General features: G+C 36.7%; 1 protein-coding gene across 3 annotated transcripts in view; it reads left to right on the forward strand.

Annotated features, from left to right (window-relative positions):
- The window catches only part of GPBP1 (GC-rich promoter binding protein 1), a 72,412-nt gene that overhangs the window by 43,090 nt on the left and 12,499 nt on the right, over window positions 1–16,823 (forward strand). For 2 of the 3 annotated variants that reach the window (XM_060295786.1, XM_030843616.3), the window contains exons 4-10: window positions 2,992–3,115; window positions 3,252–3,475; window positions 5,211–5,277; window positions 6,345–6,404; window positions 13,946–14,130; window positions 14,742–14,882; window positions 16,413–16,580. In XM_060295786.1, the coding sequence (XP_060151769.1) occupies window positions 2,992–3,115; window positions 3,252–3,475; window positions 5,211–5,277; window positions 6,345–6,404; window positions 13,946–14,130; window positions 14,742–14,882; window positions 16,413–16,580 (969 nt within the window). The remainder of the gene's footprint in view (window positions 1–2,991; window positions 3,116–3,251; window positions 3,476–5,210; window positions 5,278–6,344; window positions 6,405–13,945; window positions 14,131–14,741; window positions 14,883–16,412; window positions 16,581–16,823) is intronic. The other variant, XM_030843630.3, reaches the window with a different exon arrangement.

Raw genomic sequence — 16,823 nt, forward strand, 5'->3', positions numbered from 1 at the left:
GCGAGGGTCGTAGCTTTTATTTTATTCTGTGTAGCTGATTAGCACTTAACCCATTTGGTTTTCCAGAGTTGTTGGGGCTGGATGGCTGCTGTGTGCACCATCATCATCTTTTAACTTGGTTGAAGCATCAGTGAGCCAGGCTCAGGCGTTTAAGGGAACTTTTCTGATTTGAGAGCCTTATTGAAATAGTGGCTTGTTACAGGTGACAGGCGGAGGAATAAAGTTTACTCCAAAGTGTAGTTGCCACTTCTAGGGCTAGGCCAGCTGTGCTGTTGAACTCACGATTTCCATTTTGTCAGGAGTCCTCTTGGGCTCTTTATTGGTGTACCACTTTATTGGTGAGTCTTTAGTTTGAGTTGTTTGCTTTCAATAAGAGCTCAGCATTCGGGCAAGAGCCACTTTTTCTTTTTTTTCTTTTGGCTGTGCAGCTTCTGGGATCTTAGTTCTCCGACCAGGGGTTGAACATTGAACCTGGGCCACAGCAGTGAAAGCCTGGAATCCTAACCACTAGGCCACCAGGAAAGTCCCTGCATTCCATTTTAAAAAGGAGTGTACTTCGTGCGTGTGTCAGGCAGATGGCACTGTGGTACTGGGAAATAGCCTCTCTGAATACTCCAGAGCCGTCAGGTCTTCAGCCACATAATCTGATTTTCTTTTCTTTCCTTCTGGGAGCTGTGCTTTTTATTAGACCACTTGGAAGGGGATGGGAATCACCTGTCAACCTGTGACGTTTCCTGAATGGGAGAATCTTGAGCATTTTCAGTACAAGCATGTAACATTATCACTAACTGTAAAACACAACAGTACATTGAGTTGGCTTAATAGCCCCACCTGCAAGATTGCCTTTTTTTTTTTTCCCCCCCGGTACGCAGGCCTCTCACTGTTGTGGCCTCTCCCATTGCAGAGCCCAGGCTCTGGACGCACAGGCTCAGCAGCCATGGCTCACGGGCCCAGCCGCTCCGTGGCATGTGGGATCTTCCCGGACCAGGGCATGAACCCGTGTCCCCTGCATCGGCAGGTGGACCCTCAACAACTGCGCCACCAGGGAAGCCCTGCAAGATTGCTTTTAATTTCTCTCTCCTGCTGAGTTTTTTTCCAAACTATTGGCCACATTGGGGCACTGGGGTGCCTTTTCCCACTATGGGGACACAGACTAAGGAGTTTAGTACATGCATATCAGAGTTACAGTCTAAGCTTTCAGGAGATTACATGATTTCTTTAGCTTGGAATGTGGGAAAGTACAGGGTGGAGAGAAAGACTACCCCTTTGGGAATTGCATGGGTGGCTTGGAGGCTTTTGCTATTCTGGCTTCTGAAGCCAGGATTGGTGTTGCCTTCTCTCTTGTGTACCTCCTGGCCCCAGCAACACTCATGCTGGGACCTTTCATGCCCCCATGTGCCATACTGCCATGGCTTGCCCCATACTGAAAACTTTCAGCCACTCTTATGCTTAGTACTGTCTCCCCTCCATGGGAGTGGTTAGGATGGTGTCTTGGGTACCTGTGTGCAACAGAACTAAAAGAGTTTGTCTCTTTCTTTCCTTAAGTTCTTGCACAGTTGACTTTCTTGTTAAAGCAGCCGAGTTTGATGTGGGGAAGGAAGGGATCAGGGAGTACGAAGAGCACAGAATACTTCCACTCTGCCTTTTCTTTGTTTCCAGTAGTAGCAGCAGTTCAGCCTTAAAAAACTTACTTCTAATGTTTTCAGTCTTTCCAAAACTCTCTATATTCATTGCTCTTCCGCTTTGGAGACCTCTTGACTTCAGCTGCCACAGCCATATTGCCTTTCAGGTGGGACTCCATCTCATGACAATACATCCCTTCCTTCTACTCAGAGGAGATTTGCAACAATCAGAGCACTGTACGGACATCTTGTTTCGGTCCTGCCCCTTGCCACTTGGTTGCTAAACAGTGAGGGACCCTTACTTCCACCCATCACTTGGGTGAGAGCAATTGCTGCCAGATCCTGGAGAGTCTTCTCCTATGCCCCAGTCTGGCCCAAGAGACCATACCCTTGTTTTTCTTTTTCCAGAAGGTTTTAACTCTGAGAGCGTGACATCCTCATCACCAAAACTGTTAGGGTCTGTGAAGGGCTTGGGTTTTTACCCTACTTAAAAACTTAGCAAGCTAGCCTGTTACTGTTGTTTCATGGATGCTGGCAGAAGACAGATAATCAAAGGCTTTACCTTCCATGCACAGAAGCAGCATGAGGATGAAGCCAGGGGCAGTAGGGGAACTTGCACCAGTTAAGTCCCACAGCAGCCATGTTGGATGAAATGGGTATGTGCAGTGGGTTTGTATTGTAACTGAGGAACCCTACTCTTTGTTCTGGAGAGAATTGTAATATTAGTACAATCCAGAGGAATGGTCAGGGCATTAAAACAAAAGTTCTGGAGTTCTGATTGTGATTTTATCAGATTAGTGGATTAATATTGGGGAAAAACAGCAACCTTTATGAATTGTTGTGAGTTTTTATGTTTTTATACATTTCTAATTCTTTAAAATCATTTTTACGCATTCTTCCTTTGATAACTTTTTCTTAAAACATTTGCTTTGGAGAAGAGGAGTTTGGAAATAAATCTACAGAACTTAAAATAGAACTAGCTTCATTTGCCATAATTTTCTGATGTTGAAGAAAACCTTGAGCTATTTAAATCAAATAGTGTGTGATACACAATATTACATTTTGTTACAAAAGAAGGGTACTTTATTTGCTTTGATTTCCTTACAGTGGTCTTTTACCTTTAAAGTTTTTGGATAAATATAGTTGTTGAGCTCAGAATGGTGCTCTTGTTTCTGTTAGGTAGAAAAAAATAGATCAACAATGGAACTCATAAGTTACCAGTTACCAGACACATTGAAAATAACTATAAAATGTTCTTCTTAACCATTTAAAATTCTTGGAAATAAATTAAACCAGAGTATTACTAGTTTTTCAAGTTATAGTTAAGTTGTATATGTATGTTTACCTGTATGCTTATAATCTGTTTCAGTCGTCACTGAATTTTGAAAAGCATTCTGAAAACTTTTCATGGACAGAAAATCGTTATGATGTGAATCGTCGACGACACAACTCTTCAGATGGCTTTGATTCTGGAATTGGACGTCCTAATGGAGGTAAAATTTGCTAAGGAACAGTAGACTTTAAGAATAATTTTCTTCACATTCTTATAAGAATGTTTTGATTGTGATTAAATCTTTAAGCATAACCATCTTCTTTGAATTTATAATACTTTACCATTATTAAATAAAGGTAACTTTGGAAGGAAAGAAAAAAATGGATGGCGTACACATGGAAGAAATGGTACTGAAAACATAAATCATCGAGGGGGATACCATGGTGGAAGTTCCCGTTCTCGTAGCAGTATTTTTCATTCTGGAAAAAGCCAGGGCCTACATGAAAACAGCATACCTGACAGTGAAACGGGGAGGAAAGAAGACAAGAGAGAACGCAAACAGTTTGAGGCTGAGGATTTTGTAAGTTTCTTATAATTTTAATACAAATGAGGTTTCTGTAAATGCTATGTAAGCATCAAGTCTCTCTCAGATTTTATCAGCACAGCTCATTTTCTACAGAGATCACACTTGACAGGTTCAATTATTTACTTATTTATTTATAAAATATTTATTTATTTATTTGGCTGCACCAGGTCTAAGTTGCAGCACGTGAGATCTTTAGTTGCGGCATGCAGGCTCTAGTTCCCTGACCAGGGATCAAACCCAGGCCCCCTGCATTGGGAGCTCGGAGTCCTAATCACTGGACTGCTAGGGAAGTCCCTCAATTATTTTTAATCCTTACATTTTGTGAGGCTTTTTGTACATAACTCTCCCCTTCCCCAGTCTTCTTCCTTCTTCCCTCCTACTTATATTCCTGTGTCTCACCGTGTGGTTTTTTAAAACTTTGGATAAATTTATGTCATTTTATTCTTCATAGCAGTTTAAACAATTTCCCTTTTCTAGAGAGTAAACATCTAATAAGATTAGCTTTAGAGTACACATTCAGTGCTCACCTCAGTTTTCTTTCTTTTTTTTTATCATCTTTATTGGGGTATAATTGCTTTACAATGGTGTGTTAATTTCTGCTTTATAACAAAGTGAATCAGTTATACATATGTTCCCATATCTCTTCCCTCTTGCGTCTCCCTCCCTCCCTCCCACCCTCCCTATCCCACCCCTCTAGGCGGTCACAAAGCACCCAGCTGATCTCCCTGTGCTATGCGGCTGCTTCCCACTAGCTATCTACCTTACATTTGGTAGTGTATATATGTCCATGCCTCTCTCTCGCTTTGTCACAGCTTACCCTTCCCACTCCCCATATCCTCAAGTCCGTTCTCCAGTAGCTCTGTGTCTTTATTCCTGTCTTACCCCTAGGTTCTTCATGACATTTTTTTTCTCTTAAATTCCATTTATATGGTTAGCGTATGGTATTTGTCTTTCTCTTTCTGACTTAATTTCACTCTGTATGACAGACTCTAGGTCTATCCACCACATTACAAATAGCTCAATTGTGTTTCACCTCAGTTTTCTTTTTAATACCCTGAGCATCACTTTTTGAAATATAAATTTGTACTTTGCTTTGAAAATTGCATGTTTAACTAAACATTCAGTGATGCAAACCTAACAGAAGAGTTGAGGAATTAATTGTCTGATTTTCCTCTTCCCTGCTCTTGACCTTATGCTAAGAAAGGATGATTTCTCATATTGATGCAAAGGCTACATTCTCTTAGCATTTGCTTTTTTTTAAAAAAATTCATACTTTTTCCTCACATAGTTGAGGATGAGGAGAATATTTAAAGACCCTTCCTTTGTTTTCTTCGACTTGGAGTGAGTGTAGATAGTAACCATTTTAATTGTTAGCAGAATAAGCAGAAAGTAAGATTTATGAATAATTAGTGTTTAGTAGTTAAGAGTTCATTATATTATGTCAGATTTTTCCGTATAGTTTTGAGATTACTTTTATTTTTTTAGTTTAAAAATCCTTATTTATTTCTCTGCACCGTGTCTTAGTGGCGGCACACGGGATCTTTAGTTGCAGCATGTGGGATCTAGTTCCCTGACCAGGGATCGAACCCTGGGCCCCTGCATTGGGAGCATGGAGTCTTAGCCACTGGACCACCAGGGAAGTCCCTGAGATTACTTTTAAAAGGATTTTTTTCTTAAACGTGAGCGTTTAAACATTTATTGTATTCTTTTTATTCCAACTTTTTTTCAGCCATCTTTAAATCCTGAGTATGAGAGAGAACCAAATCAGAATAAATCTTTAGCTGCAGGTGTATGGGGTAAGTAATTCTTGATCTATCTTTGAGGGATATAAAATGTTATTTTTAGGTTTCACTTTTGTGTTGTTTAAAATAAATAGGCTAGAATTAAACTTTCTCTTTTAAATACCTGTTTTTGATGTGCTAAGCTACAAAAAAGGTAGCACTTACCTTTTAAAAACCAAGATATTGCAGATAGGAGAAGATCTTGATTTGGATAGTTGATTTACACGTTAGTACCATTAAGTACACTCAAATATGCATTTTGAAAAAAATGGTCGTAAGTTAATGTAATGAATTAAAGTCATTTGAGAGCAGCCTGATAATCTAACGAAACAAAAAAATTTAGTTTAACTTAATTTGTAGTTTTTCAAAGTTGAAAACTTAACTGGAAAGATAAGTACTTTTAATCAATCATAGTATGATATAAAAAATTAATTTTTTTACTTATGAAAATGGTTATACATAGACAGTATTAAAAAATAATTGTATAAATTTTGCCTACCGAACTAGCCTGTTTGAAATTATTTGCCTTTTTGATTGTCAGATCTTAATGAGTTTTTCTGGTAATAACTCCCTTTTCTTTAAAACTGCTGAGAGTTTAATTTGATAGCATCTTACAGAAGATTAAACTGCACATATAGTACAACTTAGTTAGTTTTTAGAGATTCAAGTGAAGTTTAAAATAATGGAAAAAACTTAAAATATGAAGATTTGATATCTGAAAAATAAATTTAATTATTTGATACCAAATTCAGAGGTGATGTGTCCACTTTGGAACTTGTACACATGTTCATTTGTGTTTTCTATTGAAAATCAACAACTTAACAAAACAAAAGGATTGTGGCTTATGACAGCATACTAGTCCTAACAGTAAAGGCATTATTTTAAACTTTGCCACTTCCTGTGCTGTTCTTTATTGTATTTATGGGGTGATACGCTGGGGGAATTATTTTGTTTCTTTTGATCTCCCAATTTAAGGGCTTCTTGCGGGTGGGGGTGGGGGTGGTCAGACACTTTTGTTAGAACCATGTGAATGGCATTGTTTTTTCTGTATTGCAAATTAGTATTTCTGCCACTCTCCCCAGGCCTACACGCCCAGACACACACATACCCAACCAAAAAAATCTCCCAAGCTCCTCTCTTAGGTATGTTTCCTTATTATTCAGTTTTTCTGGGAACAGCTGATTGCATAAGAATATAGAACCACCTGGAAGGTGTTAAATAAAATCTCTAAGAAATTAGGAATAATTTGGATTTGATTAAAATGAAAGTAAATAAAAAATCAAGAATGTTAGTGAGCATTTGTCATATAAAACTACCTATCGATACTATTGGTACTGATCCTTGGTTAATATAATAATTTTAGAAATGATTTAAAGGCAAATACATCTTTGAAAATATTGAGAATAAAATGTATTAATATAAAGATTTTGGTTCTCCTGTTTCAGGGTTGGTCAAAGGATTTTGGGCACTAGTTGAAAAGATGTTTAAAAGGAGGATGTACTCTTTACTGTGTCTTAGGTAAACTAAAAAGTGTGTCTGCATTAGAAAAAAGAAAATGGTTAATTGTGGCTTGATTAATTGTTAAATTCCCAGTACTTCCCATAGGAATACAATGAAACTTTCATTGTATCACACTTCACTATTCCTTTCTTACTTTACCCCCTGGGTTCCCAAATATTGTTTTCCCCATTGCAACATTTAAAATAGCTATGTTCCTGAGGAAGACATGAGAGAATTTTAGGAAGGACTTCAGTAGAACTTTTCTAGTGCTACTTCCTTCCAGGTAAGTCAAAATTTAATAACGGAAATGTAATATGTATTAAAAAGCAACCACCACCAGTTTGTCCCTGAAACTGTCCTTTTGTAGATCAAAAATTGCAAGAGTCTAAACATAATATCCCAAATAAAAAATACTTTGAGTGAAAGTAGTCAGGCTATTTAAACTATAGTTAAATGTAAGTTTAATTCTATTTAGATCTTAATTAGCTTTATTGGAAACACCCTACAGTTTATATCTGTAACTTCTGTAGTGTTTTGATCTTAACCAGGATCACTATTGCTTGATGCATAAGATTAATATTTACTAATTAATTTATCTCATATACCTAATAATTTAAAACTAAACAAAAATTTAAGGCACTTCAGTGTGCCTGTGAGAATTTTAAAATAATTTACCTGGGTGACTGATTTGGGTAGTGAGAAAGAGAGAGAGAAAATGATGTGTTTGTGTGTCTGTATGCAATTTGAGACATTAGTGACTATCAAATTGATTTGTGTGTTTTTAGAAGTCCTGCTGGCTATTTGTGTTGGTGTAATATGTCAGGAACATATCACTAGCAGAGCCTAGCATTTTGTGCTTAAGATACTAAATAATGAAAAACTTCAGTCACTAGTAATTAACTTAAGCATAGTCTTGTTTCAGCTCAGCGTATATATTTGTGTTTATTCCTTGAGAATTTGATGAATTTATTCCTGAGTTTTTCTCATATTTGATACAGTACTTAAGAGCATCAAGGCTCATCTTTAAGAACTGTATTCATTTTTTTAGCCTTCTAAATCAAAGTTCTAAATCAAAGCAAATTAGTGACCAGCTCTTTTTTTTTTTGGCTGTGTTGGGTCTTTGTTGCTGCATACTAGTTTTCTCTAGTTGCGTCAAGCGGGAGCTATTCTTCATTGTGGTGAGCGGGCTTCTCATTGCGGTGGCTTCTCTTGTACGGGCTCTAGGCGCACTGGCTCCAGTAGTTGTGGTGCACAGGCTCAGTAGTTGTGGCTCGTGGGGTCTAAAGCGCAGGCTCAGTAGTTGTGGTGCACGGGCTTAGTTGCTCCGTGGCATGTGGGATCTTCCCTGACCAGGGATCGAACTCGTGTCCCCTGCATTGGCAGGCGGATTCTTAACCACTGTGCTACCAGGGAAGTCCCTGGTGACCAGTTCTTAAAGGTGGGCTGTTTTTTAGAGAATTCTAATGGTATTAACCACTAGCATACAGGTTGAGAGTGACATGATTGCACTAAATGCGTTTAGGTCATGAAAACAAGTGACGTTTTTAAAGTGACCTTGTAAAAGGATTAAGAGAAGGGAGTAATCTTTATCAAATTTCTTTGTATGAAAGCATTCTGTTGGTAGATTGTTTATATATTGATATGACTACACTTTCCTTCAGTGTCTTATATGAAAACAATTGTTAACATTATAACAAGAAGAAAAAGGTAATGCAACACATGTTCAAGGTTGAGAAGGAAAAATTAATAGTTTGATTAGACAACTTGACACAAGTAAATTTTATTTGGTCAGAGTTACACATAGCGTTCATCATTTAAGTTTTTGTTTTAGAAATATATTTACTTAAGCCCACTCTTTTTTCATACGAGTAACATGGGGACCTTGTTAAAGGAAAGAATAGCATACTCCTGCTTTGACATAAATTATGTTAGTGAAACTCACTTGATTAAAACTCTCATATTACTATAAAACAAAAGATTTGTACATTAAATTAAAAATTCAAAACCAGCAAAATTCAAACAACATCAATCTGTATAAAAATCTTAAAATATTTTTGTTTTAAAATTAGTGTTCAACTGGATTTAATTGCTGTGGTACTGATTGTTTGCTTTTGATATTTGTATGTTATTGTATCTTATGTGGTTAAGTTTCTTCTTCAAATTAGTGTGAAAACTTAATTAAAATACTGTTTATCCTTCCCTTGGCTGTATGCTTTTATTCACACATTAAAGTTGCCTCTTATGTCAAGATGAGCAAATTAAATTATTAACTGGCATCACTGTGATGGTGAGGGAAAGGGCGGACCCCTGACTTAGTAGTGAACACTTACAAGCCTCTTAATTTTGACCATTCAGTACAGACTTGTTATTAGTATTTTAGTTGGAGATAGTATACATTTTGAAGTATCTGACCTAGCAATACTTTAATTTCCATTTTCTCCAGTAGTATAATATAGTGGTTAAGTGCATTGGTTTTGGCATCAGATAGGTCTGGACCCTAATGTTAGGTCTTTTACTTATTAGTTATTTAGACTTTGGGAAGACTACTTAATCTCTGAGTGATTTTCTTGTCTGTGAAATGAGAAGGATCACTGAACTGACACTAATGGAAAAAGCACTGTTAATATTAAATTGTCTACTGTGTCATATCCTTGGTCATGTCACAGGTGTTTAATACATGTTAGTTAATTATGTTGAAATCCAATAAGTGAGGGAGATTCTGGTACATTTAATAAAAGGCAAAAAGTGTCCTAAGTGATAGATTGAAAAATAAAAGTAAAAACTGATTGAATCAGAATGTATATGTGTATGTATAAGGCAACTATATGGAGAGTATAGTTAAAGACAGAAAAGAAGATGAGGAATTGAGATGTCAGCTCTGACTTATGTCTGCCCAGCTTACTTTGTATCAATATTATACATGGCAGTATTTTAATTCTAATCTTTCTTCAAAGGCTTGAGCCTTTCCCCTCCACCATTGGCTTTGGATTTAAAGGAACAAAACTAATTATAACATTCAAAGATACTGGGAGAGCATGAAATAACAAGATAATAAAAGGATATTTAAAGTCAGTTATTATCAGATCACAGTTGTCTGTGAGGATAGAGGGAAATAATGATATGAAAATCCAAAACATTTGCCTTGAGATATTTTGAAGGCAATTTGAATAAGAGTAACTGTTTATATGAGCTTGATAATAAGCACATATGACTTATAGAAGGAAGTCACCAAAGTCACTTACTTTCTAATTCTTGTTTATAAGTGTTAAAGTCTTTCATCAATACATAAATTTTCTCTTTAAAAAAATGAACAATTTGGGTCTTTTTCATGTAGTTTACCAGTTGATAAAGTAAATGGAGAAAGTGTAGGAGTCGTCGTTGGATACTGTTTGAATCCAACAGATTCAACACTTTAACTCAGAAGGTTTATGTGAGGAGAATTTGTAGAGATAATCTATGAATAGATGAGCCAGTTTATAAGTAATATAAATGAGGCAAATTTAAGTTACTAGTGCTGCCATCACCTTTTCCATTACTTATATGTGATAATTACTATCAAGAACTAACTTTCCCTCCCTCCCCTCCTTCCTCCCCTCCTCCCTCTGCCCCCATTCGTTCTTCTTGGCTTGTTTGTTCTTGTATTGATATTTAACACATTCTTATTAATTCAGGCTCTCAGGGTGTCTCCCGATCAAAAGCAGAGTCTCTGGAGTCCAAGTCCTCGATTTTGGTCAGTCAGTCTCATGATACCAGCACTTCAATAACCAGCAGCTGCTGGTCTTGGAGAGTCTCTCTGGAGAGGCTGCAGCTTACCCTGGGGACATAGACACACTGGTGGCACACACACTTGGGAACACTCTACCGCGTGAACACCACTGCTGGTGGCCGCCATCTGGCCCATTAGATTAAGAACACTGCTTGTTCTTAAACATGCAGGTTTATGTAGTATGTTCAGCATAGTTATATAGGATATAGGTTAGTCTTTATTAAAGGTGTTTATTTCTTTTATAATTTTTCTCATCTTCCATACTCTCGTGGATTTTAGGTTTCAATTTTAGGTTTAAAATTCTTGAAAAAGGACACCTTTAATTTGAAATACAATTGCAAACCTATTACAGTAGAGATTGTATATGACTTCTGGACATTTTTTCTAGTATTTGGTTTAAAGAAAACATTTTACTGCAACTCTGAGACAGGAACTCTTTTTCATTTTACAGATGAGACATTAACTAGTGAGGTTAGAGCAAGTATTAAAATTCTGTAAATCTGGCACAAAAACACATGGTCTTAACCTCTGTACTATTTGACTGTGAATACTTTGTAAGTACATCAGCACTATGTCTGCTTCTCTTTCCTCCCAATCCCTATCATCATCTTTTAGGTACATTTATCATCTTTTACTTTACTACCTCTCTTCTATGACTGATTTCTTCAGCTTCACCCTTCTTCTTTATAGGATTTTCTCTCATTCTTTGCACTGAAGACCTCTTTGAGGAAACTGTAAGAATATTTCTTGCTCTTAGGTGTCTAGAAAACCTGTTTTAGGAAAGGTGAACTTTGTAGTCAGGAATTATATTGAGGCTTAAACAATGCCTGCTTGCTTATCTGTTCTCCTCTTCTGGTTTTGATCAATGATGATTTACATATAAAAATATTTTTTTTCTTCTTGTACCTTCTGCCTTCAGTGTGGGATCATTTTACTTCTGCCTAAAGTATCAATACGTTGTTTAGGATTTACTTTAGTAAAGATCTTTTCTTGGTGATTGAGATTGATTTTTGTCTGAAAAGATTTCATTTCTGTCTTCTGCCTTATATGGCACTTCCAAGTCCCAGTTCTACAATCTAGGATTCTACAGGGCAGATTAGTCCCCTCCTCAGCTGTTGGGTTCCTTTGTGCACACACTCTAAGCTGAAGTTTTTTCCTTTACTTCACTCTCTGGAAATATGTGTTGAGGTCATCCATTGCTGATGAACCTTCTCCTGTTCTTTCTTCTTTTTTAAATAAATTTATTTATTTATTTTTGGTTGCGTTGGGTCTTCGCTGCTGTGCACGGGCTTTCTCTAGTTGCGGCGAGCGGGGGCTACTCTTCGTTGCGGTGCACGGGCTTCTCATTGTGGTGGCTTCTCTTGTTGCAGAGCATGGGCTCTAGGCGTGTGGGCTTCAGTGGTTGCAGCACATGGGCTTAGTTGCTCCGAGGCATGTGGGATCTTCCCGGAACAGGGATCGAACCTGTGTCCCCTGCATTGGCAGGTGGCTTCTTAACCACTGCGCCACCAGGGAAGTCCCCTTCTCCTCTTTACTGTTGTATTTGTTTTCCTCCCTTATAGTAATTCTAACATAAGGATCTAGAAGAGAAAGAAGATAAACTTGTGTGCTTAGTTTGTAATACTGGAATAGAAGTCTTCATCAGTCATGTTTGAACTTACTTAATTGTGCTGTACTGAAAGAAACATCCCCTGCTTTAATACTTGAATTCCTCTGAGATCAGACCTTGCAGGCTCTTACTACCTTTTGCATTTCCCAGCATCAGTCAGTCATTCTTCAGATTCCTGAGCTTCATTTAATTTAGATTTTGAGTACCAGACTGTTAAGATTTTATCTTATATTTTAATTTAAAGAATTGCTAATTTCAAGAACTTTAGTTATGCTGTAACCATCTGTTTACCAGAAGTAATTGTAACTTAAACTGTTTAGCACTATTTCTAGCGTTCTTCATTGGCCTCTGTTTGAGATCATTATTCTTCATTTTCATTTTGACTTCATTTTGTTTTTCAGAAAAACTATATATTGGTGATGTAATTTGTGTCCTTATGTGCCTGAAAATATCTTTCTTAGCCTTAATATCTTGGGCCTTTGTAGGCAGCTGAGCAGTTGGAATGTTTGCCCTAGTAGATGAACATTCAGTGTTTAACTTTCAGAAAGATGAATCTTTTCTCACTTTGCTTTAGGTTCTTGTTGTGTTGATTTGTTTGGTTTTTTTGGCCGTACCACACGGCTTGCGGTATCTTAGTTCCCTGACCAGGGATTGAACTTGGGCCCTGGCAGTGAAAGCGCTGAGTCCTAACCACTGGACTGCCAAGGAATTGCCAGGTCCTTGTTCTTTAATCCTTTAGCATTACAGTAAATGACATACCATATAAGGTCGATAGTTTGAAGAGTTCGAAGTTCCAGATGGACTTCGAGAGTCCCTCCATGTCCCTAGGAGTCCTTGTTTAGTTTAGTTTTTGAGATAATGCAGTAGGAAGTTTGGTTTGTTTGACACAGGGCATCATCATATATATCTGTGCTACTCACCATCTCACAGAGTTGTATCTTAAGCTAATTTTAATTTAGTTTTTCTGCAATTTCTTTCTTTGAGTTAATTCTTTTCTTCTAAACTCTCCAACTGTGAAACTGATGCTTTCAGAGTTTTTCTAAGGGAAGAAAGACATACGTCTCTGCCATAATTGTGAATATGCTCACTGTAACATCTGTTTGATTACACATTGACTGATTAAACTCTAGGAGTAATTTTTCATATTTTAGCAACTGTGGGTGTACTGAGAAAAGCTTTCAGTTAGCGAATATTATTTCTAGTACTATCTTCAGAAGCCAGGACTGAGTTGGATCCCCTGTGACTTACACAATGCCTTCTGTGTAGTTTGGATGGCCAGTAAATATTTGAATGAATTGGTATTATGAAAACAATTCCCCTTTTCATTAGTCATAACTTAAGTAGGAATTTAGAAATAGAGGGACTGTAGTTTCTTTCTAATTAGTAATAACTTTATGAGTGAGATAAAAAGAATGAAGGAATTAGGAAAATTCTCTTTTCAAAATGGAGAAGAGGAAAATATATTTTATATTTCAAGTCTTAAGAGCCATTAGGATGAAATTTGTAATTTAAAAAAAATAATGAAAAGTATGCTAGAATGTAGTTAATTTTGGCTGGGTCATAGTTAACCATTCTAGGAAACTAGCTGAATTCATCTTTGTTACTTGACATTGCTCAATTCTTGCTATGATTTGTTTGATTGTTTTAGCTTTATTTCTCAAGCAGGAATACAGTTCATAATTATTTTAGTCAGGAAGCAGCTGTAACTTTTAAATATAATCAAGTTTGGAATATACGATTCTTTTGGTAGTTTAATTTTATGCTAAAATTTAAACTGTGTAACTATTGCTCGTGCTTTATTTATGCAGAATATCCCCCGAATCCTAAATCTAGAACTCAAAGGATGCTGGTCATTAAGAAAGGTAATACAAAAGACTTACAGCTATCTGGATTCCCAGTAGTAGGAAATCTTCAGTCACAGCCAGTTAAGAATGGGACTGGTCCAAGTGTTTATAAAGGCTTAGTCCCTAAACCTGCTGCTCCACCTACAAAAGTAAGTTCTAAGTTGTTAAACGTGCAAGTTTTAAGTTGATTATCAATTGAATTACTTTGACAAAAAAAATTTCACGTTGAAGTGTGGGGGTATTGGTGGGCTGCTGATTTCTAAGTGGAAAGCGTCGTTGGCCCACTGTGTGTCATTGATTTTAATTGTCTTGTAAGTGGCTTGTGTGTTTGTCCATGTATGTTTTATTATTTTAGTAGTCAGTAGTAAATGAAATCTATAAATACTTGTTTTGCAAGATGTATCTGTGATATATTTACTTAATAATAATGTATAAAATGCTCTGTCCTTCGTGTTCAGTTTTAGGTTTTTGAAACTCGGTCACTTGTGTTTTCTTGGTATTACGCAAAAGAAACCTAACTTAAGGTTTATAAAACTTTGAAAAAACAGCAATGTAGTTAGATGTTTTATCTGAATACCAGGTTTTGATTTTATTTGTAAAAAAAGATGGAAGAGAACCATGTAGAAATGATTAAGGTATAATACAAAAATAATTGTTTTTATGAGCCACATTTAGTCATCTTTATGTGTTCAGTTTGTTTTCTCTCTCTTCTATATACTCTGTTTTAGATACACATTAACGTTTGTGTGTTTTTCTTTAGCCTACACAGTGGAAAAGCCAAACTAAAGAAAATAAAGTTGGGACTTCTTTCCCTCATGAGTCTACATATGGTGTCGGAAACTTTAATACTTTTAAATCAACTGCCAAGAATTTTAGTCCATCAACAACTTCAGTGAAAGAGGTATGGCATTTAAAATTACTCCTGAGTCGGGCTTCCCGGGTGGCGCAGTGGTTGAGAGTCCACCTGCCGATGCAGGGGACACGGGTTCGTGCCCCGGTCCGGAAAGATCCCACATGCTGCGGAGCGCCTGGGCCCGTGAGCCATGGCCGCTGGGCCTGAGCATCCAGAGCCTGTGCTTCGCAACGGGAGAGGCCACAACAAGTGAGAGGCCCGAGTACCGCAAAAAAAAAAAAAAAAAATTACTCCCGAGGAGCGAAATGTGTCTTAATCATGGTAATTTAATTAACAGTGAACAAAAGGCATAGATGCATTAAATGAATGCATTAAAATGAGATATTTTAGTTCTTTCAGAAAACTTGATTCAGATACTTCCCTCCGTTTGCTAACTTTTTTTGCAGTTTAAGTAGGGATAATTTTTAAAATTTCTAACAAAATTTCCAAATGTCCTAAAATGTAGAGAAAATCATACAGTGAAACACCCATATACTTATCAACCAGAAAGAGTAATTTTTAAGAGAAGAATTATGAAAACGGGTATTTTGACTTTTGACACAGAGTTATGCTATGCTGTCTGATTGAACCTTGACTAAAAATAAGGATTTTTATTATATAATCTTCTTTTGGGGATGATGGACACTAAGAGAGGGCAGAGAGGAGGAAGAAGAGGGAAAGGTGCATATTATTATTTTACTGACCTTGAAGTAGCTTACGTGTTTCTTTCTCATTTGGCCAGCTTTCTGAAACTTGTAGATCAGGGACTTCCCTGCCCAGTTCAGGGTCAAAAGACACTTGTGACTGTATTGTTATAACTGAGATTGGTCTGGGTACTATAGTGGAACATTATAACCCCTCATATACTAGTTCTCAATCATAGAATTTTAGAACTCTGATGGAAGGACAAGCATTCTCAGCTGGTCGGTTGTGGCTTAAATTCTGTAGACATTATTGCCAACAGTTAAGCATTTTGGTTTATTCCCATGGCTTAAAATACCTGTGACACAGAATTCTAACATTCTCTTTTCTTTTGTACTCCACTGTCAAAATGGACTCCAGTACATGTTCTGTTACTGTCCCCTCCTGCTCTTCCACAAAAGTTTTCCCTCGTAAAACACTATCTGATAAACTCAATGTGTACCTGTGTGTAAAGAATTATAATAGGTATGGGAAGCTGTTACGAACCTTAGAACTCTGTGGAACACAATTTTAAAAACTGCTTTTTTTTTTGAATTATAGAAATGTTTAAGCAGTTTCAGGATTCATTTTATAAAATAGTATTTAAAGTTCTAATTTAGAATCATAGTTCTTGGTATTATCAGACCTTAATTGTTTTGGGGATAAAATTTTTATGTTTACTCATTCAGTAGGATAGATAAAAATGGCAGTCATAGTGGAAAACAGAGTTTAAAATAGAATTTAAAATCAATTTTGTATTGGGAAGAAGGTGAAATAGAAAGTTATGGTAGTTGTAAACTTTATATTGATATTAGTTCTCTGTCTACATTTATCAACATTTTTGATTTTTTTTCTTAGTGTAATCGCTCAAATTCCTCTTCACCTGTTGACAAACTTAATCAGCAGCCTCGTCTAACCAAACTGACACGTATGCGCACTGATAAGAAGAGTGAATTTTTGAAAGCATTGAAAAGGGACAGAGTAGAAGAGGAACATGAAGATGAAAGCCATGCGGGCTCAGAAAAGGTAATTGAACTTGCAGTGTAATTCTTGGTTTGACATTAGCATGTCATTGGAATAGGTGGGCCAACATTATTTATTTAGGACCTTTGAATATTTTCATATTTCTGAAAGCAAGGCTAGCTAGCTATTTGCATAAATAATGAATTCATTTCTAAAATAGATTTTTCTTACTCTGTAGTTCCTGAGCAAAAATGAAATTAAAAAAAATTCCCGTTCATGTTCGTGTTTTCCCCATCTTGCCTACCT

Source organism: Globicephala melas, chromosome 3 (genome assembly GCF_963455315.2).
Source record: "Globicephala melas chromosome 3, mGloMel1.2, whole genome shotgun sequence".
Taxonomy (NCBI): Eukaryota; Metazoa; Chordata; class Mammalia; order Artiodactyla; family Delphinidae; genus Globicephala; species Globicephala melas.